The 24,979-nt window shown below is 44.9% G+C and overlaps 2 protein-coding genes across 3 annotated transcripts; both read right to left on the bottom strand.

The window, feature by feature from the left end:
* Positions 1–1,181: 1,181 nt before the first annotated feature.
* Positions 1,182–6,544, bottom strand: LOC129328752 (uncharacterized). 2 transcript variants are annotated; one of them, XM_054978030.1, is made up of 2 exons: positions 5,575–6,544; positions 1,182–1,417 (listed from the first exon to the last, which is right to left on the bottom strand). In XM_054978030.1, the coding sequence occupies exon 1, from the start codon at positions 6,481–6,483 to the stop codon at positions 5,758–5,760; it is 726 nt and encodes a 241-aa protein (XP_054834005.1). In that variant the 5' UTR covers positions 6,484–6,544; the 3' UTR covers positions 1,182–1,417; positions 5,575–5,757. The 2 variants fall into 2 exon arrangements, with proteins under 2 accessions (XP_054834005.1, XP_054834006.1); XM_054978031.1 differs by having other exon boundaries at positions 1,182–1,414.
* Positions 6,545–11,076: 4,532 nt separating this feature from the next.
* LOC129328712 (zinc finger protein 397-like) lies at positions 11,077–19,307 on the bottom strand. The gene is made up of 5 exons (XM_054977958.1): positions 18,981–19,307; positions 17,119–17,899; positions 16,196–16,316; positions 15,147–15,563; positions 11,077–14,687 (listed from the first exon to the last, which is right to left on the bottom strand). Exons 2-5 carry the CDS (start codon positions 17,824–17,826, stop codon positions 14,062–14,064), a joined length of 1,872 nt encoding a protein of 623 aa, XP_054833933.1. The 5' UTR covers positions 17,827–17,899; positions 18,981–19,307; the 3' UTR covers positions 11,077–14,061.
* Between the last annotated feature and the right edge of the window lie 5,672 nt (positions 19,308–24,979).

Genomic DNA, 24,979 nt, shown 5'->3' with positions numbered 1-24,979 from the left:
ATGATTCAGCAGTCGGTATCAGAGGAAAGGCAATTTAGATGAGCAATCATGGAGTCCATGCGTGAGGAGACGTGCAGGCATAATGTGTTCACAGAGCATTCAGAGCACTACCATAAAGAAATGATGAAGTAAAGGAGGATAGGTTGATGTTTATGGAGATGCTCACCCAAAATCTTAACGCAATGGAGAATGCAGTTAGGGCTCTAAACTCATTAGGTGATTTGCTGCTAGGTAACTCATCAGGCACATGGTCACAACACAGGGCTGCTGGTTCTGAGACCATGACTAAGGAGCACAGGTGTCCAAGGAAAATGCCCTTGGCCAAAAGAGTGATTGCACGTAAAAGGCAACGCTAGAATGCCTCGATAACTGTAACACGGCAACCCTAAGCAGAGTTACACCAGTCTAAGTCTATTGAATGCAATGGGTTTAGACTGCAGAAACACTGCTTAGGATTGCACCGTAAATGCAGATCTGGCAAAGAAAAGGGAAGCTGATTTGCACAAAAAAAGCATATTCTTCCATCTTTAGTCTTTCAAAATTTTATAGGCCTGTATTCTACAAGAATTAGGAAAATCAGGTAAACCGTTTAATTTGGGTTAAGCAGAAAGTAAAATCAATACAACGGCATTGATTTTCTCCTTGCAAAGATATATTGGGAGGCTTAAATAACAACGCTATAAATTACCTACGATTCCCTGGGAATTTAAAGATAAAAGGGTTTCCAGAACAGTTCTCCTGAAATTGTGCTCAATTTTTAACTGCAGGGTTTCTTCCCTTTCATTACGGTAACCAATGATTAGACTGCACGAAACACAAACAAATCATCCTTTATTATTAGTTTTTATACTGTTAAACATACCTTGTCAATTTTTTTCAAAAATTACACAATAACTTACTGTTTTTCAGAGCTGTGAGGGTTTTGTTAGCTTTTTTTTAGAACAAAAGTGCGAGACATGGCATTGCCTCAGTCTCAAGAAGGCAGTATCAAACAGAAAATCATTTTGTTTTTCCATTTAAATATTTCCAATCTGTTTTTCCACAGTTACATTATGATAATTGTGAAAATTAAGTTTCCAAGATATGTTCTGTACTCTTTTTAAGAGAACTGTTTTTTAAATATATATATTCCTATATATATTATATAGGAATATATTCCTATATATATATTCCTATATATATTATAGGAATGTCCAAAGACAAGACTATTTTCCAGTTCCTAATCAAACAATGGTTGCGGTGTGCATCTGGTATTCTCATTCTTATGTGTTTTTTTTTCTTTTAAGTCTTCCTTCAGGCTCCTCCTGAGGTCCTTCTCTACTGATGACAGTTTTCTTCTCATGATAGCCATATTGCTTTGCAGTCTCCGTTTTTTTTCCCTCAAGGGTATGTTGCCTAGCATGGTATTTCTTCACTGCTGGAAAAGAATTCACAGGTTACACATTGTATTCACTACTGCAACAGAGAACTTTTTAACGATAATACCACAGGAGTTCGCGTTTTTTGAAAACTGACAACAACAACAAGGGTTTGATTATCATCAACAGTACAATATACACCTTAATGCTGAACCATTTTTTGACAGGCGCAGCTGTCTGGATTCAATGCACAGGGATGTGGCTCCCGAAGGCTCCTGCCACAATTAATTGTTGGTCTCAGAATGCTGTGGGTCTAGGAGAGCTGGTTCAGTATAGTGGTTAAGATCATGGGATTCTGATCTGGAGAGGCGGGTTTGATTCCCCACTCCTCCACTTGAAGCCAGCTGGGTGACCTTGGGTCAGTCACAGCTTCTAGGCGCTCTCTCAGCCCCATCCACCTCACAGGGTGTTCTGTTGTGGGGATAATGATAACATGGTTGTTGGGGGTTTTCCGGGCTGTATTGCCGTGGTCTTGGCATTGTAGTTCCTGACATTTCGCCAGCAGCTGTGGCTGGCATCTTCAGAGGTGTAGCACCAAAAGACAGAGATCTCTCAGTGTCACAGTGTGGAAAAGATGTAGGTCATTTGTATCTACTCAGGAGGGGTGGGGTTGAGCTGAGTCATTCTGTAAGAGTTTCCCAGGGTGTGGAATGCTAATGGCGGGAGGCTTCACTGTATCCTGAGGAGGTTCTTTTGCATATGGATTGGTGCTTGATGTGCTAATCTTCTCTGCAGGGCTATTGTCGGGTGTGGAGTGTTTTGTTGGCCTGGTGTTTTTCAGAACTGGCGCCCATGCTCTGTTCATTCTTAAGGTTTCTTCTTTCCTGTTTAAGTTTTGCTTATGCTTGTGAATTTCAATGGCTTCCCTGTGCAGTCTGACAAAGTAGTTGGAAGTGTTGTCCAGTATTTTGGTGTCCTGGAATAAGATACTGTGCCCTGTTTGAGTTAGGCTATGTTCAGCCACTGCTGATTTTTCAGGCTGTCCAAGTCTGCAGTGTCTTTCATGTTCTTTTATTCTTGTCTGGATGCTACGCCAGGCCAACAAAACACTCCACACCCGACAATAGCCCTGCAGAGAAGATTAGCACATCAAGCACCAATCCATATGCAAAAGAACCTCCTCAGGATACAGTGAAGCCTCCCGCCATTAGCATTCCACACCCTGGGAAACTCTTACAGAATGACTCAGCTCAACCCCACCCCTCCTGAGTAGATACAAATGACCTACATCTTTTCCACACTGTGACACTGAGAGATCTCTGTCTTTTGGTGCTACACCTCTGAAGATGCCAGCCACAGCTGCTGGCGAAACGTCAGGAACTACAATGCCAAGACCACGGCAATACAGCCCGGAAAACCCCCAACAACCATCGTTCTCCGGCCGTGAAAGCCTTCGACAATACAATGATAACATGCTTTGTAAACTGCTCTGAGTGGGCATGAAGTTGTCCTGAAGAGCGGTATATAAATCTAATGTTGTTGTTGTTACTATTGTCATCATCATCATCATCATGATTATAGGAGACTGGGCCCTCTAAATATTTGTCTGCTCTGTAAGGGGCTTCTTCACTGGTCCATTTATGAGAGTTCACAATACGCCTGAGTTTCTCACTTGTCTCCAAACAGCTTGTCTTGATCACCTCAAGATTCCTAAACAGGCTGTCAGTAAGGGTCTGGAAATTATGGGAAGCCGAGGCGAATTGATCGCCCGCGAATGGAAGGCACAAAAACAACCAAGTAAGTGTGCAGTGCAGAAAGACAGTCTATGAGGAGACTGGCCAGAGGCCTTTCATGACGGTTGCAACTGATGTGCATTTACGTGGCCCTCACTTCCTGCACCCCCCTCCCCTTACCACCTATATATCTCTGGCCAGTTTCTTCATACCTCCATGCATCTGATGAAGAGAGCTGTGATTCTCAAAAGCTTATGCTACAATAAAGTTGGTTACGTCTTAAAGGTGCTACTAGATTCTTTACTATTTTGCAACTACAGACTAACACGGCTAACTCCTCTGGATCTAAATCCTGCTTGAAGTCCATGACTTCCATGGGCTCAACAGGTTGTGACCACTCAGCCTTGTGCTGTAATTCTTCTGGTCCTGATGTGACCTGTGGAGCCAAGCTCCTGTTTGACAGACAGCAGGGACACTGGAGGGGGATCCCACCCAAGGCCTCAAGGAGACTCACATTCCAGTCCCAAACAGAGACTCCAGCAGTGATACCACAGAGCGTCTCCAGAATCCAAAGCATGGAGGATGAAATAGAGCCCTCTGAGACCATGTGGTCCATGTCAAGCAGGGGTGTCTAAGTCCAACTTCGGGGACCAATCAGATACTTTGGGCCAGAAGCATCAGAGGATGGTGCCCCTAATTACCATCTCTGCTACTTGTCAGAGAAGGATATTGCCATCTAATGTATCAGTGGAGAGTCAGCAGGGACTTCACTTGCTCTTCCTTTCTCAGAGCCGGTCCTCTTCACAGACACGGAGGCAGTGGCAGTTCCAAAACCCTGCCTGAAACATGGGTTGAGAAAGACTCTACTAGGGGTTTGTGCCGCTTACGGATTTATTAGATTTTTTCTTATCCCATAAACAGGACCTTTGGGGAGAATTATTCAAAAACATGGCTAGGATATTTCTGCACTAACCAAGAAATTTGACACAAAAGCAATTTACCAGCAAAGTCCTGAGATTTCTGGAGTTGTCAACACATTACACATTTCTTACAAGAAGGATCCCACTCTAGATCCGCGCCATTTAATCCTCACAGCAGTCCTGTAAGGTATACCAGGCCCAGAAAGTTATCGGCCATAGCTTAGCCATAATATGCATTTGGACCCTGATACACCTGTGGAGAACCGGCCTGCTTTGGGCCTAACCTATGCTAACTTGCCTGCTCGACAAAAGTCTTGCAAAGCTTGTTGGGTAAAAGTATTCCTAAAAAAAAATCTCATTTCCAGACGTATCTGGAAGGGTGGGAGCTTTCCAGGCCTCCTCGGTCAGGCCGTTCTATAAGGTGGGGGCTACCACAGAGAAAACACGTTGATTTTATCTGTAGAGCAGTTTCTACAGAAGGCCCTTTTAAGATGAGTGAAGCTGCTGTGGCAGAAGATAGGGGGAAAGGTGCTTGCACAGATATGAGGGGCTGAGGCCACGAAGGGCTTTGAATGTGATAGTTATGACACTGGATTGAGTCTGGTAACTGCTGAACAGCCAGTGCAGTGACTGCAGAATGGGAGTGATATGCATGCTGTGTCTAGCTCCTGAGAGTAAAACGCACTGCAGCGTTCTGCTCCAGATTCAGGTCCAGTAACACCTTAGAGACCAACAAGATTTCAGGGTGCAAACTTTCGAGAATCAGACCTCCCTTCTTCAGGTACAAGTAGGATTGGAGATCTCTGAGCTTTTATATCCCAGCCAGAAAGGGAGGAGGGTCAGGATGCAAAGATAAAACACAGCTTTATTAGATAGGAGGGGTGTAGGAAAGAAAGGTGTCAGGATGCAAAGATACAAGCAGCTGGATCCAGAGCTAGCAACCCTCCCTGGGAACAGAGAAGGGGACAGTCTGTGTTTCTCTTTCCCGACTCTGCTCTGCACAAGAGACCCCGAGAGAACCCCCTGGCAGGGCGGACCAGCCTGGAGTGGCCTCTCCCTTTCCCACTCTGCCACTCTCTCTCTCTTTTTTTAAAAAAATATTTTTCCCAGCTTTCAGTGTACTGTTTTACTTTTTTTTCTGTTCTAACAATGTTTACCCAACAATTATAACAGTTCTAATAACCTTTGATTATTAACACACTATAATCAAACTAGACTAAATAACTATAGTAAAATTTAGCGTTTTGCTCTTAACTATTAATAATAACAATAATTTATATTAAAGCCAGTATATTTTACCTTTTTAAAATCTACTTTAACCACTTAACTTGTAAATATCTTAACCAAAAGAAAGTATTTTAGAATCTTTCCCTCTTTTCACTTTCCCTTCCCTCTCCTTTATAGTCATTATTTCCTTCTTCTTTTCTCCTTTCCCCACTTTTATTCAGATGATTATTAATTGAATTATAATAGTGATTAATCACCTCCTAAGCCCTTACTACCCCTTTGTATAACAGCAAACCTTATATCTTAATAAATAATTAACTTATAGAATCTTAATACATTTCTTCCTTAATATGTTTCAGCGTCTGTAAGTTCCTTGCCACTTTAGAGTTGTTTTTCTTCTTTTTTTGTGATGCATTGTGCATATTATTTTGTCAATCCTGTTTCGCTGAATGCTTTTTAAAGAAGGTTTGGGAGTTGGGAGGGGCAGAGCCCGCGCTCTCTTTTTGAAGAACAATGTTGTTAGTCAAAAATAATGTCGCCACATGAGGAAGAGGAAGAGGCAACTGGTGCCGCTGAAGAGTTCTTTGTGCTTCCATGGGTGGGGCCTGAAGGAGAGGCCACAGAGTTGGCTGGGGCTCCAGTCTGAGATCTGGCGTGCACAAACGTCCGCCTCTCGTCCATTGACTTGAGCTGGGCCTCCGTCTCTTGCATTGCTGATGCTGAGCACGCTTGGTTGATATTCTGGCCAAGCGTCTCAAGCGCGGGAGGGATCCCCCGTTGGCCCTGCATCGATCCCAGAAGTCGCAGGATCTTCTCCTGAGTTGCCTCTATTCGTTTAAGGCTAGAGGAGCAGGCTTCTTGATTCCGCTCGAGCTTTTCCATCCTTCTTATGAGGACGTCTATCTTCGGGCCAGATGTTGACAACGATGCGCCCCTTTCCAGCAGTTCCTCATCGGGAAGCTCTTCCGCGCCGGTTGGCGCCTCTGCTGGGCTATGGAATCCGTCCGGGCTGTTCGCCGGATTGCTCCCTTTTTGGCCTTCGTTGCCACCGTCTTGAAAATCGCCCCTTTCCTTTCCTCGGCTGCTTTTGTTAACTGCTCGGTCCTCGCTTCCTTCCTCCTCATTGCTGGACTCGTTCCTGCCGTCTCCCCTGCCGACTCCTCCGACTCCTCCCCGTTCACCGGCGGCATCCAAACGCCTGAGCAATTCGACTAGGCAGAGTATGAGGTCGGCCTGCTTGTCCATCCAGGGCTGTTTTCCTAAAGCTCCGTTCCTGCCCCGCCGCTCTTTACCTTTCCCGGCCCAGCCCCAGCCCTCCCGCTCTCCTGCAAGCAAAGGCCAATCCCAAAAGGCGGAGGACTTCAGGGTTCACTTCCCCCTTTTGCATCCTCTCTAGATAAAACCAACTCTGTCACCTTGTAACCCTTTAGTAGCCTGTGGAGACCAATTTTTTTTAAAAAAAATCCTTTTATTATAAAGTAGTGATCTGAGTTTCTTTCTTTTCTTGAGTAAAGCAATAACGACAACAACAATACTCCACCCTCCCCTCTCCACCTATATATCTGACCAGTTTCTTCTCGCCCTCCATGCATCTGACGAAGAGAACTGTGATTCTCAAAAGCTTATGCTACAATAAAGTTGGTTAGTCTTAAAGGTGCTACTGGACTCTTTTTTATTTTGCTACTACAGACTAACACGGCTAACTCCTCTGCAACAATAATAAAGTGTGCTTTTCTTTAAGCGTCTGGTGAGGAAAGTTTGCTCTGTGATTTGAGGAGTTTGGCCGTGGTTGCTTGCTCCACGTGTGACACAATTTAAAATGGAGACACTTTCCCTTATACTCCATGGGGAAATGCTAGTTAGAAGACTGGTTTGCCCCAAGAGCAGAGGGCCTTATTTAGTTAGTACTGGAAGAGGCTTAGTGGTTGCTGCTGAAGAAGATATTTTAGTTGCTCTTCATATCAATCTTGTTTTAAGCCATTGCTCAGTCCGTGGAGGTGGCCCAGATTCATTCATTCCTCTCCATAGAAGCTATTGGCAGCCATGTGGCTTCACAAGAAAATCCAAATAAACACAGCCCACAGGCTGTCTTTTGTTAAGACCAACCAAATGATATTTACTAGCATGCAAGTTTTTGAATTCTCTGGAACTCTTCCCTACGCTAGGCTGGATGTTTGTTCACGCCCAGAGGCATTGTCGAGAACTAGGTTAAAAATAAAAAAGGGGCACCTCTTCCAAGTGCAAAGGAGTACAAAGGTAACATCCACCCAATGCTTAAGGAAGACTAAGCCAGTGGTAGTCAAACATTTGGCACATTTGGAAGAGCCACATGACTACTGTATGCCCTATAAGTCACCAAGGGTTGCCAACCTCCAGTAGTGGCATGGACTTCCCCTAGAATTATACCTGATCTCTAGACTGCTGTGATAAGTTCTCCTGGAAAAAATGGCCGCTGTGGAGGGTGGATTATACCTCACTGAGGTCTCTCCACTCCCCTAACCTACCTTTCCCTTCCCAAGCTCCACTTCCAAATCTATTGACATTTCCCAACCCTTCTTGCCACCCCCTGTCCCTTTCCCAGAGTAGGTCTTCCCTCAGAGCCACTAAAGCAGCTTCCATTCCAAAATCCTGCCTCGAAAACAGGTTGAGGAGCCTACATCTAGATCTTTAAACGGAGGCATTACCACAAGTTATCTGTACTAAGTTTTTATCCTATAAATGGGATATTTGTACACTTTCTCCTAGAAAAGAACTCAGAACTATTGCTTTGGTATTCCCACACCCACTGAAAAGTTGATATTTGGCACCAACCCAACCGTAGCCAAAACCTGAGATTTCTGTATTTAACGATCTATTACACATTTCTTGCAACTTTCTTCTATGTCGTTTAATGTGTTATGTCAAAAGAAAACAGGCCCTGAGTTTGTTCCACCTTCCTTAGGTTCCTGTAAAACATCCATTTATTTATATGCAGACAATATGGTTCTATTGTCTCTCACATGCACAAGTCTCAAATAGATGCCTCAAATATTAGGCAACATCTGCAGAGAAGAGGCTTTGATATTACTTAAGCTAAAACCAAAGTGATGATCTTTAGAAAATGACCGTATAAATCCATGTGGTCTGTTGATGGCTCCCCAATTGACCAATGCAGCACCATCAAACATCTTGGGGTAGTCTAGCAAAACTTTTTCTTGGCAGGCTCATTTGGCCGCACTAGATCTACTGTTCTAAGAAACACTGGCTTTATTCTGAAATTCTACAGTACTAAGGGATTGACCCAGCTCTGAAATTATTCCAGAGTAAGATCAACAACTTCTGCATGGAGAGGAGGTTTGGGTCTAGAATGGTGACCTCGTTACAAAACTGGAATCCATTCAGAATCACTTGAATTTTAGCTGTATCCAGAAGCACTCCAGTGGCACTGATGCAGGCAGAACTTTGGTTTGCTTTGTCAGGGCCTGTGCACATGTTGTCATGCTTACATTCTGAAAAAGGCCAAGCGACGACACGGAGAGTCTACTCTTCAGGCAATGTCTCGTGAGGATGCAGAAAGATGCTGCATGGGTAGCTTGTTACAATGCTTCACACTGCTACTCTCAGATACCCAGGGTGTCCCTATGGTGGGCATCAATATCCATGAGTGCGATGCTGCCATAGATAGACAATCTCCAGCTCCGCATTCTCACTCTGGTTCAAACAGTTCAAAAGGGACCAGGTCAGAGCCTCGTATCTGTCCAGCCTCCCTAATCTTGGTACAGCCTTTACATCTATTCAGTTTGAGGCCACACCAATAGCTTTGCCTAATGGTCTCTATTCCTAAACACCATTTGCTTTGGGCTTCTATATGCTCTGCTTCCGGAGGATTTAACCTATTATATTCTATTCTGTTCTCTCTATGCAGAGCCTAAACCAAATTTCTTGCCGTGCTTCTGAGGGATTTAAACTTTTCCTTGGAAGCAGAGAAGGTATTCTATCTTTTTTCAGGTTCTGACCTGCTCATATATAGTTGTTTGCTCTGGCAACTAAGAAAATAAAAGCAAAAGTTGTATCCAAAGCGTGAAAAGTTTTAACCAGGAGAGCATTTTTTACATTGGGTTATTTTAGCAATGTCATTCATGTTTTGTGTCTTAAGTTTTCTGCATGTCTGATTGTAATGTCCTTTGGCTATATGCCATAAATGCTTTTGAACCGTTCATATGTTTATTTGGGTTAATTATCAACCTCAATTCATCTTGGCCTTAAGAGGGAAGCAAGAAGAGATTAGAAATCTTCCCATCTCCATTTTGAAAGGGAGTAGACAGTGGAGGGGGGGGAAGGCAGAAGTCGAGGTCTCCCTGGGAACTGATACCAGGGCAGTTCCATGGTCACAGGGTTTGTTGCCTGGATCCGCCTCCCAGAATCAGGACACGGACTCTATATATGGTCTTAGATCCAGAGGAGTTAGCCGTGTTAGTCTGTAGTAGCAAAATCAAAAAGAGTCCAGTAGCACCTTTAAGACTAACCAATTTTATTGTAGCATACAGCTGCTCATCCTCCAACGTGATATATGCCCTCATGTGCCAACAATGTCCATCTGCTCTGTACATTGGACAAACCAGCCAACCTCTACGCAAAAGAATAAATGGACACAAATCTGACATTAGAAATGGCAACGTCCAGAAACCAGTGGGAGAACACTTCAATCTACCAGGACATTCCATCAAAGACTTAAAGGTCACTGTAGTTCAACAGAAACCTTTCAAAAACAAAATCCAACGGGAGGCTGCTGAATTGGAATTCATATGCAAATCTGACTCTGTCAAGCTGGGACTGAATAGGGACTATGAATGGTTATCTCATTATCAGAGGTAACTGATTTCCTCAACGGAAGCAAACTGATCTCCATATCAGAAGGAGCTGTTTGCATCTCCATATCAGAAGGAGCTGTTTGCATATACTCCGCCCTCCCCTCTCCTCCTCTCCTCCAGTTTCTTTTTGCCCTCCATGCATCTGACGAAGAGAACTGTGATTCTCGAAAGCTTATGCTACAATAAAATTGATTAGTCTTAAAGGTGCTACTGGACTCTTTTTGATTATATATGGTCTGTGCATAAGTTGGTTTTGAGGCCAATACGATGCTTAAGAAAGGGAACATCATGGGACTGGCAGGGCAACCCCCTGGTCAGTGCCTACAAGCCACCCTCTCTGCAAACACTCTGGAGTGGCCATCCTGCACCCAGGTGAATGAGCCTGCTTGCCAGGATGCCAGCCTCTGCGGAGGTACCTGTAGGAACCAAGGCTGGCAGTGGGAAATGGAGAAGCCATGATCCCGGGCAGTTTCAAAAAGACAACAACTTTTCCTGGGGATGCCATAGCCAGCCAGGGTTGCTGGCACGAACTGTTTACCCCCGTTGCACCTTTGATGTGCAGATACCCGTAGGGAAGACTGGGAACTGAGGCGCCACAGTCTCTGAGAACCTCACCTCAAGATCGCCTCCAACTAGCAAAACATCGGGGACACCAAGCACCATCAACAAGTCAGTTGCTTCCTTTCCGCTCCTTCCCCCTCCCTCCTGCTCTCTCTCAAGATGTCACAACAGAAAACGATTGATCCTAAATTACATATCTTAAGATATAAATCGCCCTGCTATTTTTGACACATTTATTACTTTTGTTCAATTTCCTGAGAACCATTAAAGGGCTGCAGATAACTTCATTTGATCACGGCCCAGAACATCGAATTGGCTATTTAAGGGACAGTATTGAGCTTCCCAGGCGCACCATTTCCCCCCCTCCCCCCGTCCCGACTAATGCAGTGTAGGCATTGCATGAGCCATCTCATTCCTCACTGCCGAATCTCTGCCTCTTGCCGGACAGGTGCATATTGCCCATCAACGATATTCCCTGCTCATGCAACTGTGTCTGTATATTTTCCACCCGTTTATTTCCTAGCCTTGTATTGACTGTGCGTATGATTCGTGTTCTCTGTATGCTCAAAAGCCGATAAGTAAAAGCATTGATTCGTTGAAGCATTGGTTTCCTCTTTTATTAGGGGTGCTCCAGGAATTCTAACTCTGGTATACATAGGTCATGACCCCTTGATGTAAGCCTACTGCCTATTAATCCCCCATCTTTAGAGCAGTCTGGCTAACAGGTTCCTTTTAGCTGGGAGAAGAAAAGGCTAAAAGGGTGACTTGTTGGTTTTAGGAGCTCCAGGAACACTTCACCCCAACGTAAAGACTAGGAATGCCAACTTCCAGGTGGGGCCCGGCTATCTCCCAAAATTACAATTCATCTTCAGATGAGAGAGATCAGCTCCCCTAGAGGAAATGGCTGCTTGGGAGGGTGTATCCTATGGCTTCATAGCTTGCTGAGGTCCCTCCCCAAACCATACCCTCCCCAAGCTCCACCCACTAATCTCCAGGAATTACCCATCCCAGAGTTGGCAGCCCTAAAACAAACTGATTACCTGAAGGCCTCATGCAACAAGGTCATGAACCTGGGCCAGGAAGGGCTGAGAGGGAGAGGCCTCTTCCTCCATTTCTGACTCCTTGGCCAAGAGCACATGGACTGAAGGAGGAGGAGGAGGGAGGGGCAGCAGTTGGATAAACTGGGCAACTGGATAAACTGAGTGGAAGCAAACACCCTCTTTCCTGGGGTTTAAATAAAGAAAAATGTTAATAATTTTTTGCAGGGCTCACATCTTGGGTCAGTCACAGCTCTTCTAGAGCTCTCTCAGCCCCACCCACCTCACAGGGTGATTGTTGTGGGGATGATAATAACATTCTTTGTAAACCGCTCTGAGAGGGCGTTAAGTTATCCTGAAGGGAGGTATATAAATCAAATTTTCTTCTTCTTATCTACGGGAGGAAGAAAATAGGAGTACACAAATGCAGAAAACAGAATGACAAAGGGACAAGACAAAGCAATAAGAACAGCACAGTACACACAGCAAACACGGCAACAGAGCACAATTCTGTTCACTTCCTAGAAACGCCCCCTCAAACCATTCTAGTTTTACACGATCTCTGGAACGTCAAATGCAAAGAAGCCTTCCTGACATCCTCAGGCAGGCTGTTCCACAAGGTGGGAGTTGTCATGGAGAAAGTACGTGGATAGGCAGTTGGTCATTTTTACCCATTTGCAGGGTAGCAGCCTTAGAAGGCTTTGCTTAAAGGAACGAAGCTGTTGCCGTGGAGCACAGTGGCAGAGGCAGCCCAGAAGGCCTGTGGGTCCTAGACATGAGCTCCCTTCTTCAGACACCTTCAGACAAGAAGCATCATCTCCCACAACGCAATGCAACGCAACACAACACAAAAAGAAATGCTATAAACAGCCTCAGAAACAATCCAGACATAATGATTTAAAAAACTGACAAAAAGAGGAGCAGTTGTCATCAAGGACAATTCTGATGACTTTCAGGTGGCCAAAAGACAACTCTCCAAAGCTGCTTTCTCCAAACAACTAACTTCAGACCCTGCTCAGGAACACCAAACAGAACTAAAGAGGTGTTAAAAGGAATTACCCACACACATACAGGAGCAAACCCATATCGACACACTACAGGAACCTCGACCGGGCACTTCCTATCTTCTGCCCCAAATACACAAGCCGGGCAACCCAGGATGTCCTACTGTCTTGGGCACAGGGACCATTGCGGTTGGGGCGTCTAGATACAGGGACTCCATTACCAAACCCCATCCCATCAATACACCCACTTGTGTGCAAGACACCACAGCATTCCTGAGAAAAGTACAACCAGTTGACAATTGACCAGGTAACGCTATTTTGGCAACCATGGATGCTGAGTCTCTATACACCAACATCTCTCCTAAAGATGAACTACAAGCCATTAGGAACACCATCACTGACAATACCACAGCTGACTTCACTATCGCGCTCTGCCAGTTTCTCCTCACTGGCAACTGCTTCAGTTTTGGTGAAGATGCATTCCTCCAAATCAATGGCACAGCCATGGGCACTCGCATGGCGCCACATTTCCATGGCAGACTTGGAAGAGCATTTTCTCAGTTCCCACCTGCTAACACCCATCTTGCCCTTGGAGACATTTTTTTATCATCTGGGTAGATGGGAAAGAAGAACTTGAGAAATTTGACCAGGCCTTCAGCAACGTCCACTACGTCATCAACCTGACCATGAATCAATCCCCACAGGAAATCTATTTCTAGACACCACTGTACAAATAAATAATGGATGCTGAAGAACCACCTTATACCAGAAACCTGCCAGTTGCAAAACATAGCTACATGTTCCCATATCTGCACCAAACAATCCATCAGCTAAAGCGAAGCTCTACATTGCAGCCACATCTGATCTAGGTGTCTGAAGAAGGGAGCTCTGACTCTCAAAAGCTTGCACTCTGAAAATCTTGTTGGTCTCTAAGGCACCAATGGACTCAAATCCTGCTGCTTGACTGCAGACCAACACGGCTATCCACCTAAACTATTCCCTGTGTGAATTCCTTGATGGTTAAGACAGGCAAAGCAGATCATGAAAGCTTCTTGCACCCTCAGAGCATATCTTTGCTTTCTTCCCTTTGAGATCAGTTTGAGGCGCCCACAATCTGAGCATTTATTCTGATTCACTCCAGTTAATATTTGTGTTTCTATGGGTATGGTAAGGTTTCTGTGCAGATGCAAGCTCTTCCCAAGAGTTTATAGTGATTCAACCCTGTGTGGAGTCTGTGGTTGTCTTTAAAGTGTGAAATAGGAGAGAAGCTCTTGTCACGGGCTGAGCAGCTACACCATTTCTCCTCATTTGGATTCTCTGATGTTGCTAAAGTGTGGATTTCTGATGGAATTTCTCTCCACTCACTAGCATTCAAAAGGTTTCTCTTCTGTGTGCATTCTTAAATGTTGTAGAAGATGGCAACTCTGATTTAATTTCTTTCCACTCTGAACATGCAAAAGATTTCTCCTCTGTGTGGATTCTTCGGTGCCGTTTAAGATTGCTGCTCCAGCTGAAGCTCCTTCCACATTCTGAACAGAGAAACGGCCTCTTTCCTGAATGAATTCTTTGGTGTTCGATAAGGTATGCTTTACGTGAGAAACTTTTGCCGCAGTTTGAGCAGTTGTATGGTTTCTCTCCTATATGGATTCTGTGATGTCTAAGGAGATTTGATCTCCGCATGAAGCTCTTTCCACACTCCAAGCATTTATAGGTCTTCTTTCCATTGTGCATTCGCAAATGAGTATCATATTGGGTTTGATCTGAGAAGCTCTTTCCATATTCCAAGCATTTGTATGTTTCCTCTGCCATGTGAATTACTTCACAGAAATCCCCTCCTTGATAAGGAATAGCTTTAAAGCTCTTCTGGACTATGTGGCTTCCTTTCTGCCTCTTGGGTCCACCTCGATTCCTGAAGTTTCCTTTCAGCTCTTGATTCCTGGTTTTATCTGGTGATAGTTGATGCACTTCCTCATCTTCCTCATTCTCTTGATGATCCTCTGTGGGAATAAAGAGAAAAATCCTATTAGTACTCACACAAGAAGGTCTGATCTGCGGTTAAAGTTCCATTCACACTCAACATATGTCAATTGCTTCTTCCCACCATGTATTGAAGTGTACATTAATGGACTCTTTAAAGCCTACTTTATTGTACACTACATTAGAGCCAGTTTGGTGTAGTGGTTAAGAGCAATGGGACTCTAGTCAGGAGAACTAAGTCTGATTCCCCACTCCTCCACTTGAAGCCAGCTGGGTGACCTTGGGTCCATCACAGCTCTTCCAGATCTCTCTCAGCCCCATCCACTTCACAGGGTGATTGCTGCAGGGATAATAATAACACACTTTGTAAACCGCTCTGAGTGGGCCTGAAGGGCGGTATATAAATTGAATGTTATTATTATTATTACTGCTTCAGAAAACATAATTCCACAGTCTTGAGTGTTTATACCCTTCCTCACCTAAATGAATTCTTTCATGTGAAGTAAGGGTTGTTCGGCGACTGAAGCTCTTTCCACACTCTAAGCAATTATATGGTTTTTCTACTAAGTGAATTTGTCCCTGGGAAATTACGTTTGTTTTCTGTACAAACGTCTTTCCAAATATCGCACTTTCTTTTTCTCTTTCCCTGGAGCGGATTCTCTGGCTAGCATGGAGGTCTTCCTTCCTTCTTTTTTCGGTTGGCCTTTCTTCTTGGACTGGGATTTCTTGGAAGTCTCCTCCTGGGCAAGGAATGGGTTCATGTCTAGTTTCAACTGCATTGATTCTCTCCTGCTTTTTTCCATCTTCATCCCTGAAGTTTCCTTCGGAGTGTTCATTCTTGACTTTTTCCAGTGATGATCCCGGTAATTCCCCAGCCGCCTCACCTCTGCTTCCTACTGGAATAAAGTGAAAGATTCAGCCAGCTGCCATGCAAGAAACAAAGTCTCAGATCCCTCCCTCCCATCTCATGAAGCACATTTGGATTCCTCCCTCAGAGCCAATTTAATGCCAAATTAAGCAGCTAGCTACAACTTTTGCCTGGCCTGGGCCTGCAATGGGATCAGTTTTATCTTCTGCCTTTCCCTCACCTCCCCAAAACTTCCCCTGTGTACTCTAAGAGGGAAAGGGACTAAAGCGCCATTTCTCCAACCCTCATAGTTAACTTGCCATGCACATCTTCTGATTTTCTGCGACTGATGATTAAGTACAAAAACCTCTTGTGAATCCTCTCCTATGCTTCCACAGAGATTTGTGATAGCTGATTTTCAGCCTCTGAGAATCAGGGGCTGTGCCAGGACCTTGTGAAGTGAACCAAACAAGGAAGGCCCAAAGGCATCTACATGACCACTGTAGGAAAGAGTAGATGGGCCTTCGGTCTTGTCCAGCAGGGCTCTTTTTAAGTCTTCACCTCCTTTTCCTAGAATACTCTGGAGAATCCAAGGAAAGTGAGCATCCCTTGAATGGAAGGATCCCAGAAGGAGCTTCCAAGCCTCCAGAGACCCAGAGGCCTTCTGCTTTCTCTTCTTACCTAGTAGGCTGGCCTCTCTGTCCTCCTCTTCCTTGATGTCCATTAAGAGATGCCTCCACTCACCCTCAGGCGGAGCCTGGCTTGCCTCGGAGACACTCCCAGACACGTCCTCCAAGGGCACCTGCAGCAGCAGAGAGGGACCCTTTCAGGGCACAGGGACCAGGCTTTGGGTGGGGAGTGAAAAGGGGGGAGGTTTCTGTGCCCCACACAGAACTTTACAGATTTATTGGTATGTAAGAGGGGAAAACCAGGACAGAGATTTTGTAAGGAAAATTGAAAAAGTTGAGCCCACATTACAAAACAAAACCTACTTATCTTTATTCTTGTTGAGACTCAGCCTTTCTCATCGAGACTCAGGGCAGATTATACAATTCAATATAATCAACAGCAAGGGCATTGGACAAACAATGCAGATGTGAATTTACGGAGATTTCAAAGCAAGCAGAGATCTGATGCAGAGCTTAAACTGTGCTAAAGCAGAGCATAAGCAATTCTAAACCTGATATATTAAACGACACAGGACCTAGCCAGTATGATCATACTAAAGGCTTCAAACATTCTGGTAGCTACCAAACTGCATGGGAGGAGGGAGATGGGAGAAGATCTTCAGGACTCTCCAGGCCACACCTGTCACCTGTGCAGACGGCAAGGGGGCAGGAATTGAGAGCAGCCAGAACCCAAAGCCCTCTTCTTTCAGGGAGAAGGTCACTCACTCAAGACTGGCCAAAGACTGAGTCCCAGATGGAGAGAGGATTCCTCCCCACCCAAAAATTCTGGATTGAGCTTCCAGGGAAATGAGGCAAGAGACTGTTCCACCACATACTGGCATTCCCCTTCTCTCCACTGAGATGGACAGAAATCTCAGCCCCTGCCCCACCCCAGGCCCTCCTGCACTCAGGACCCACACAGCCAAAGGGCCTCACCTGCTTCCTGAAGAGGAACTCTTCAGCCAGGGCCACTGCCTGGGAGCAGCTCTCAGGGCCGCCTTCGCTCACCCAGCTCTGGATCTCCGGGGGCAGGACAGTCAGCAGCTGCTCCAGGATCAAGAGCTCCAGGATCTGCTCCTTGCTGTGCTTCTCCACTCTCAGCCACCCACGGCACATTTCCTGGAGTTGGCTGTAAGCCCCCCGTGGCCCCTCGGCCTCCTGGTAGCAGAAACGTCTGAATTGCTGACGCTGCTTCTCCCGGCTCATGGCATCCCCTCGCAAGATGGCCGCCTTCACCTTCCCATAATCCTCCCTGTCTGGGAAATCCAGTGTGCTAAAGGCCTGCTCGGCTTCTCCACTGATGGCTGGCCGGAGTCGGGTCACCCACTCTTCCTGGGGCCACTGACAGGCTTCAGCCACTTGCTCAAAGGAGGCCAGAAAGGCCTTGGCATCATCCCAGGGCGAAGGTTTCTCTGGCAAGTGTGGGATTCCAGAGCGAGGCTTTTCCAGTGTGCTGAGGAAGTCCTGCCACTGGGCTTCCCACTGCGCCAGGGAAAGGGAACTCTCGGTTCCTTGATGATGCCCTGGAGCTCCTGGTCTCCTTTGCAGGAATTTCTCAATACTCACAGCCTGGAGGATGTGATGGGGTTTTGATATCCCCTTCGATGCTTCCCCTGTTGTGGTGCTTTGCCCCTCCATTTTCATATTGGATGATCTCTAGGTGATGTTTTCTTATAGAAAACTGTCAGACGAATAAGATTCTAGATTTGGCTCCTCCCTGTAAAAAAGACAGAGAAACAGAAAAGGGAAAGAACAGATAAAAGTGGTATTCTCTATTTGGGTTTCTCCTGGTCATATATGTAAGTTGTAGATAAAGCTACATCTGCACGATTTTATATACATAATTGGTTATAAAATGCATACATTAAAATTCCCATTAAAATGTTTAGTCTTTTAAAGGTGTGGGATCAGCATCTGCCACAGGCCTTTCCACAGTGCATTGTTTCCTGGGAGCACAACCTGTTCTCTCCTGGAACCAAAGGCTGGCTTCTAGCATGGTCAAGCCCTCCATGGACTAGACCACTTTGGGGTGCAGTGGGCAAATGGACCTTGCATGAGTGACCTCATCTTTAAAAAATCCCAGGATATGGAAGATGAACCTGTTCTGGAAGAGGGTTCAGCCACACCTTCTCCATGTTAGTTTCCTGCTTTCTTCCCACCAAAGTCCTCAGGGACACCTTGATGGTCTCCCCCCACCCAGCATCTTAACAGTCACGCCATACCTGTGAGGTAGCTCAGGCTGAGAAATAACGGCTGGCTCAAAGTTACTCTGGGCAGAAGGAGACCAAGTCCAGGAAAGGTTTCCAAGGGGTCTCCATGCGAGGAGACACCAGGGCAGCCCCATGTCAACAGGCTTCCTTTTAGCTCATTTATAGTTGACCCCCAACCTCTCTTCTTTCCAAAGTTTTATCTGTGACATGGAATTAGATTTCTAGAACTGCAGGACTTGTCTTATGGCTCTGCCCGTTGTTGCCTGTAAAATCTATAGTTTATTTCTTTATATCCCACCTTTCCTCATGGCTTAGGGCAGCTTCATTTTATTTATTTTGTTTATTTCACTTCATTTATACCCCGCCTTTCCCCTCAATGGGGACCCAAGGGGGTTTACATCATTCTCTTCTCCTCCTTTCCCCCCTCACAACAATCCTGTGAAGTAGGTTAGTTTGTGACTCGCCCCAGGTCACCCAGCAAGCTTTCACGGGAAAGGGGGGGAATCGAACCTGGGTCACCCCGATCCATCACTCTAGCCACACGACACTACACAAAGCTCTTCCTGGCGTGGATGTAAATTATATCACCTGGTACAGAACATTTCCAGCAGACCTCTACCAAAACGAGAGGAGTTTCCCCCCTCTCCAGGCAGCTGGCAACGGGCCCACGATCCTGTCACACTCTCCTCCTGGAAAGAAGGCACCGGCGGATTTCAAACTGCTTCGCTCTGGCTGCGCCGTAAGGCCTAAGCACGTCCGGTGGCTGTCCATCCAGCGAATCTGGGAATCATGACTTTTTTAAGCCTCCGCATTTCATCGTATATCCCTTTTTTGTGCAAAGAAACGTCCACCTGTTTGGCATTTATACCCGTGCGAGAGGCCCTCCTTCCTGGCTTTTTCTGGCCCGAAGCAAACTTCCCTGCAATAACCAACGTCCCAAAAAATTGCTTCAGCGGCGCAGCTCCCTAAGGGTTAAAGACAGAGAGCTGCTATTCCTAGAGAGGCCGGGAAGATGAAAGGGGTGTGTGAATGTCTGTGCTACAAAAAAAGTCAAAGTTCCTTCCTGCTTGAATTTCCTTTTGCAGGAGATGAATGGGGAGGGGGGGCGGCGGCGGATAGAAGGACCAAGCTGAGAGATGCTTCCCGTACGCAAGGGATGCAGAAGCTGCGGTGAGTATCTCAAAGAAGAAACAGATAGGGGATAATCGCCCCCTTCCTGGGAAATCTGTGCCTTTTACAACTGCAACAGAAGCTTTCCTTCACCCTTGCCTCTGCACCTGCAGAATTTCCGTCTGTCCTGCAGCTTATAAAGACATACGCTCTCTGCCAGGGAAGAAACAACAATTCTCCTCCTCATCCATTAAACCCAAAGAAAGGGACCCTCCATGTTTAGAGGCAGTATACCACGTGCTCAGTGATTGGGGGCAAAGATCAGGGAAGGGTTATTGCTTTTGCACCAAGTGCAGTATAGGGCTTACCATGCCAGACTACCAATGTGGAGCCCTGGGTTCAAATTCTACACACGCATCCAGTCATGAAACAGACTGGGTGACCTTGGGCTGGTGTGCCCTACCTCACCTAGTTGTTGTGAGGGTAGAAGGGGAGGGAAGAAGCATACGTGCTGCTCTTGAGCTCCTTGGAGAAAGGGCAGGGTGAAAATGTGTTTGGTAGATCTGGCTGGTTATTCTTGGAAATAGAATGCTGGGTTGTGCATATGGGAAAAAGTTCTGCAGGGGCCTTGCAGGAAATAAGGCTAGCTTTGAAACTACACTAAGTTCTTTGCCCGGTAAAGGTTTTTGAAGCAAAAAAAAATCGTGCAAAGATGCTGTGTTTGGAGGTGAGTGATCATGAAAGGAGTATGATAGCAGGACACCGCAGGAATTAGGACATCAGACCTTGTGGGAAAGTTGAGGTTAATACAAACCCACAGTTTCCCCCAAACAGTGGAGAAGGCATTTCTGGAAATTCTGGTGAAGAAATTTGGATAAGCCTAGCTGATTTTGGAAAGAATTTAATCCATATTCAGATGTATTGGTGGTCTCCAGAGCCAGGCGGGTGGTAATGGCCCTAGTTTGTAGTTTCCAATGTTTCTCCCAGTGAAAGCCTAGAAATTGTTATTTATTAGATTAACGCAGTAGGCTTGCTGGTATAAAGATATTATGAGGAAGATAGTTTGGCTGCCTACCTCTGTTGTATTTTTCTTGGTGCTTTTACAGAATGTGGATGTTTAAATTAAAATAAATAGGATTTCTGTTTTAAAAAAAAACTTTAAAGACTTTTTGGCCGTTGTTTGTTATGAGTAGTCATTTTTAAAAATGTGTTCTTGTTATCAATGTTTTTATTGTAACCTGCCTTGAGAATCATAATTGAGTGGAAGTGCAGGACGTAAATATCTAAAATAAAGAGATGCAAAATAAATGACGTTTGTATTAGATTTTACAGGTTCAGTTTGACGTCGTTTGTATCAGATACAAAACACATACTGCTGAGAACACAGTGAAAGATGTAAAGATTGTTCCCGCATCTTCCTGTCCTAGGCTTTATTTTTTGTTGAGGTTATTGACTGATTCCTTCCATTTAATTTCACCCCATAAATATCCACAGATTCCCTGTAGCCAGCAGAGTTGTGTCTTTCTTATTACTTAAACAAGCAGTTGGCCCTTTCTGAGTGTGTGAAATATTTTTTGCCTGGCAATCAATTGTAATGTTTAAAGTAAAAAACAGTTTTCCCATATATTAAATTGCAGATGCTTTTGTATACTGTTGTCATACGCATGGGGCTGCAGTCAGGGAAGATTCTATCGCTACAGAAAATTGAGTGACAGTTGAGGGAAGGGGGGAACGTTTCTTGCTGAGTTAATAGAGATTGATTAGAGGAGGTTTGGTTTCCTATACCGCTTCAAGGAGAGGGAGGAAGGTGACAAAAATCCTAGATGCGTTAGGAGTTATATGCTGTTTTGAGGGTCCTTTTAAAAATGTTGCCTTCTTGCATTGTATTAAATGTTCAGTGCCTAAGTTCTTCCAGCCCCTGTATATTGTTCAATATTTTGTTCGATGTTTAGGGGTTTATGGATCCTAACGTATTCCACTTCTTTTTGTCCCACAATAATTTGCGTTTTTCTCTGCAGTCTTGTGTGAAGAGCAGTCCCAAAGGAAGGACTTGGAGAGCGTGGGGCTTGCTTTGCCTGTGGCAGTTTAAGTCTGCTACAAGGAGGAAGCTATATCTAGAGAAGTGAAGATTCTTCTGGTACAAACTTGGGGAGAAAGAAAAGCAAAGATGTTCCCCGTCCCGTAAGTCAAGAACTTGGTGTTGGCTTATTCCTGGAGCCTAATGGGATTGTGAGGAAAGCTCCAGGGCCTTTCTCCTCACCTGTGGCAACCCTGCTGAGAGGCGGCACTAGGGTTACCAGGCCTGGACTGGCAACTAGAGGGAGACCAGGAGGGCAGGGACATGGGAGCAGTGACAGCATGATGTCACTTCCAGAGGAAACCCAGAGTGACATCATGCCCCTGTAGGAATCACTGGTAAAACCATAGAGTTCCTGATAATTTGTAGAGAGTACTAATGTCGACAATATATAGTACTGATGTCACTTATAAGAAAAACCTGGACATGATGTAATGGTTGCTGGTCTGAGTGGTGATAGGAAATGACAACTGGAAGTGGGGAATTCCAGGCGGTACTGTGTGCCTTCAGAGTATGGCAGTAACAACAAGCCTTCAATATTTTTCCTCTCAGTATTTGGTATTGTACAAATAAATTTGCATGTCACCTATTGATTGATCAATTCAGAAGGCTGGTGATTATAATAATAGTAATAATAACATATGATTTATATACCACCCTTCAGGGCAACTTAACACCCACTCAGAGCGGTTTACAAAAGTATGTCATTACATATCTCATACGCCTCTCCCGGTACATTCCCCGGAGATCGCTTCGATCAGCAAATAAATATTTACTTGTGGTCCCCGGCCCTAAGGAAGCCCGCCTCGCTTCAACCAGGGCCAGGGCCTTTTCAGTCCTGGCCCCAGCCTGGTGGAACGCTCTCAATGGAAACCTGGGCCCAGCGGGACATATTATCGTTCCGCCGGGCCTGTAAGACAGAGCTGTTCCGCCAGGCATTCGGTGATTGAAGGGGGCGGTGCCATGTCGGCCTCCCTCCTTTGGGGTGGGGGAGGGATCTCCCCACCACTGCACTTTGTTAATTTGTTTTATTGTTTGTATATTGATTTTAGTTCTTGTTTTTATCGATTTTAACTGTTCACCGCCCAGAGCCCCTGTGGATGGGCGGTATATAAATTGAAATATAAATAAATAAATAAATAAATTATTATCCCCACAATAAACACCCTGTGAGGTGGGTGGGGCTGAGAGAGCTCCAAGAAGCTGTGACTGACCCAAGGTCACCCAGCTGGCTTCAAGTGGAGGAGTGGGGGAATCAAACCCGGTTCTCCAGATTAGAGTCCCACACTCTTAACCACTACACCAAACTGGCTCTCCAGTTTAATCATTGTATAATAGATGAGCCTCTCAAATACGAGTAAACAGTCCTTCCAGGCCTTGAACGGTTCCATCCCAAGCTCTGGAGGTTTACTCGAATGCCGTGAGTGGCAATTTTGGTAGATTTCAGAAATGTTTTGTGGTTTAACCAGCAAATCAAACCCGTATGCTAGATGGAGACTTTGTAACTTGGCAGTATGGCGTTTGATTTCTTAAAAATCTCACATACTAGGTTCTTTGTTAACAAAATTCACCATTCCAATTTTGTACCTTAAATATTTAACCCATATCTGGTATGTTTCTCATTTTGGGCTACGTTTCCCAGGTGTTTCATGACAAGGTGCTTGTTTATTTACATTAGCACAAAGGAGCTGTTTGGGTCAGAAATAAGAGCCAGCTATATAAGGAACGGCAGGAAGAGGGAACAGTTTCGAAATCCCACCTGAACTCTCCCCCCAAATCTCCTTTTATGAGGAGATTTGGGGGGGAGGGTTATTTTTGAGGGTTATTTTCAATAATTTACAGTCCAGGGGTGGGCAATTGTTTTGGCTTGGGGGCCACTTTGTGGGAGCGGAGGTTAGCAGAGGGCCGCACCTTTTAAAATGATTGCATTCATTAGTTAACTTTGCATTTCAGAAAAGGTATACATTGTATCATAAAAATCAATAAATATAAATTAAATAAAGTAGTGGTAGTTTTATTCAATTTATTTATTGTGCTAATTTCATATAATCTATAGCTGCATTTTTCTGACTGTCTTGGTGGGCCACAAAAAACTGTAGCGGGCCTCATGTGGCCCGCGGGCCGCAATTTGCCCACCCCTGATTTACACAATCAGATTTTTCTGTGTACATAGAGACTCCACTGAGTAGGTGTACATCTTTATCTGTGATAGTCTGATTTTGCTGCTTTAGTGATTGACATGGGGGCTAGCCACTTCATTCATAGATTTAGAGATCCATTTGGGAAGGGAAATAAATATGGCTATCAATATTATTGAAATAATTTGGCTTCCCCATGTCACAATATTTATTGACACTAAATATGCCCAGCTTTTCCAAGCAGCTTCAGGCCCTTGTTATAAGTTCTTGTTTGGTATCTGATTTGTCACTTAAGCATAGGGACAAAATTTAATTATGGCTGGGTAAGAAGTTTTAGCAAAACCAGTAAAGAGCTTTCTCAATTTTATTTCCTTAGTCCTTTCCTTAGACAGGGGTCCTCAACCTTTTTGAACCCATGGGCATCTTTGGAATTCTGATATAGGGTGGTGGGTGCAACCACAAAATGGCTGCCTCAGGTGGCAAAAGCAACCATAGAATGTCTGAAATTGAGGTTATACATAACTCTAATAGAAACACTTAAACATTTCAGGCAAAAGATCTGTTTAAGAGGATGCCTTTTTAAATGCATGTATTGTTTAAAATCCTTTTGCAATGGTGGCAACACAGTTTGCAAACAGCCAATCAGAAGTCCTGCCGGGCAGAAGCCCAATCTGGCCCCACCCACTTTCTAAAAACACTTGGCGGGAACCAGGAAAGGTGTCAGTGGCTGCTGTGGTGCCCACGGGCACTATGTTGGGGATCCCAGTCTAAAAACTGAGATAAATGAAGATCTTTTCAGGGCAAAAAAGGAGCCCTGAAGCAGCTTGAATATATTTTCTCTTCCTGTTCTAAAAAAGGTGAAAGTTCGGCCGCCAAACCCATATACAGTATTTAAGAGTCAATCACATTGCATTTAGTGGGGACTCACTTTTGAGAAAACGTGTAAGATTGCAGCATGTATGTTTTAATAGAGTGGAAGGGCTTAAGGAAGGAGATTTGAATGGGGCTACAAAACACCGCTCTGTTTACCTAATCTTTGAGTTACTCACTTTTTACTGATGGGAAACTGAGGCTGCAAGAATTAGACAATCTCTGAGCCCAGCTGGGATTCAGTCGGTGACCTATTAGGGAGAATTCTGCCAGATCTCTCTTCCCTCAACTTCGGGGAGTTTTGTTCCACGGGCGGCTGAAGATTAAAAAGCTCTCAAAAGAGTGAATCCTGCTTACCCTGCCCCTGCCTCCTTTTGGAGTACTAGAGACTG

This window comes from Eublepharis macularius, chromosome 4 (genome assembly GCF_028583425.1).
Source record: "Eublepharis macularius isolate TG4126 chromosome 4, MPM_Emac_v1.0, whole genome shotgun sequence".
Taxonomy (NCBI): Eukaryota; Metazoa; Chordata; class Lepidosauria; order Squamata; family Eublepharidae; genus Eublepharis; species Eublepharis macularius.
This window is presented reverse-complemented; position numbering and strand designations above follow the sequence as displayed.

Bases quoted from the DNA above. Each gene is read 5' to 3' on its own strand.
- LOC129328752 (XM_054978030.1), bottom strand. From the start codon at position 6,483: ATGGACAAGCAGGCCGACCTCATACTCTGCCTAGTCGAATTGCTCAGG.
- LOC129328712 (XM_054977958.1), bottom strand. From the start codon at position 17,826: ATGAAAATGGAGGGGCAAAGCACCACAACAGGGGAAGCATCGAAGGGG. The intron at 16,317-17,118 runs GTGAGGCCCTTT...CTGCTGCTGCAG, and splicing joins AGTTCCTCTTCAGGAAGCAG to GTGCCCTTGGAGGACGTGTC. The intron at 14,688-15,146 runs GTGAGGAAGGGT...TTATTCCCACAG, and splicing joins ACATGAAAGAATTCATTTAG to AGGATCATCAAGAGAATGAG.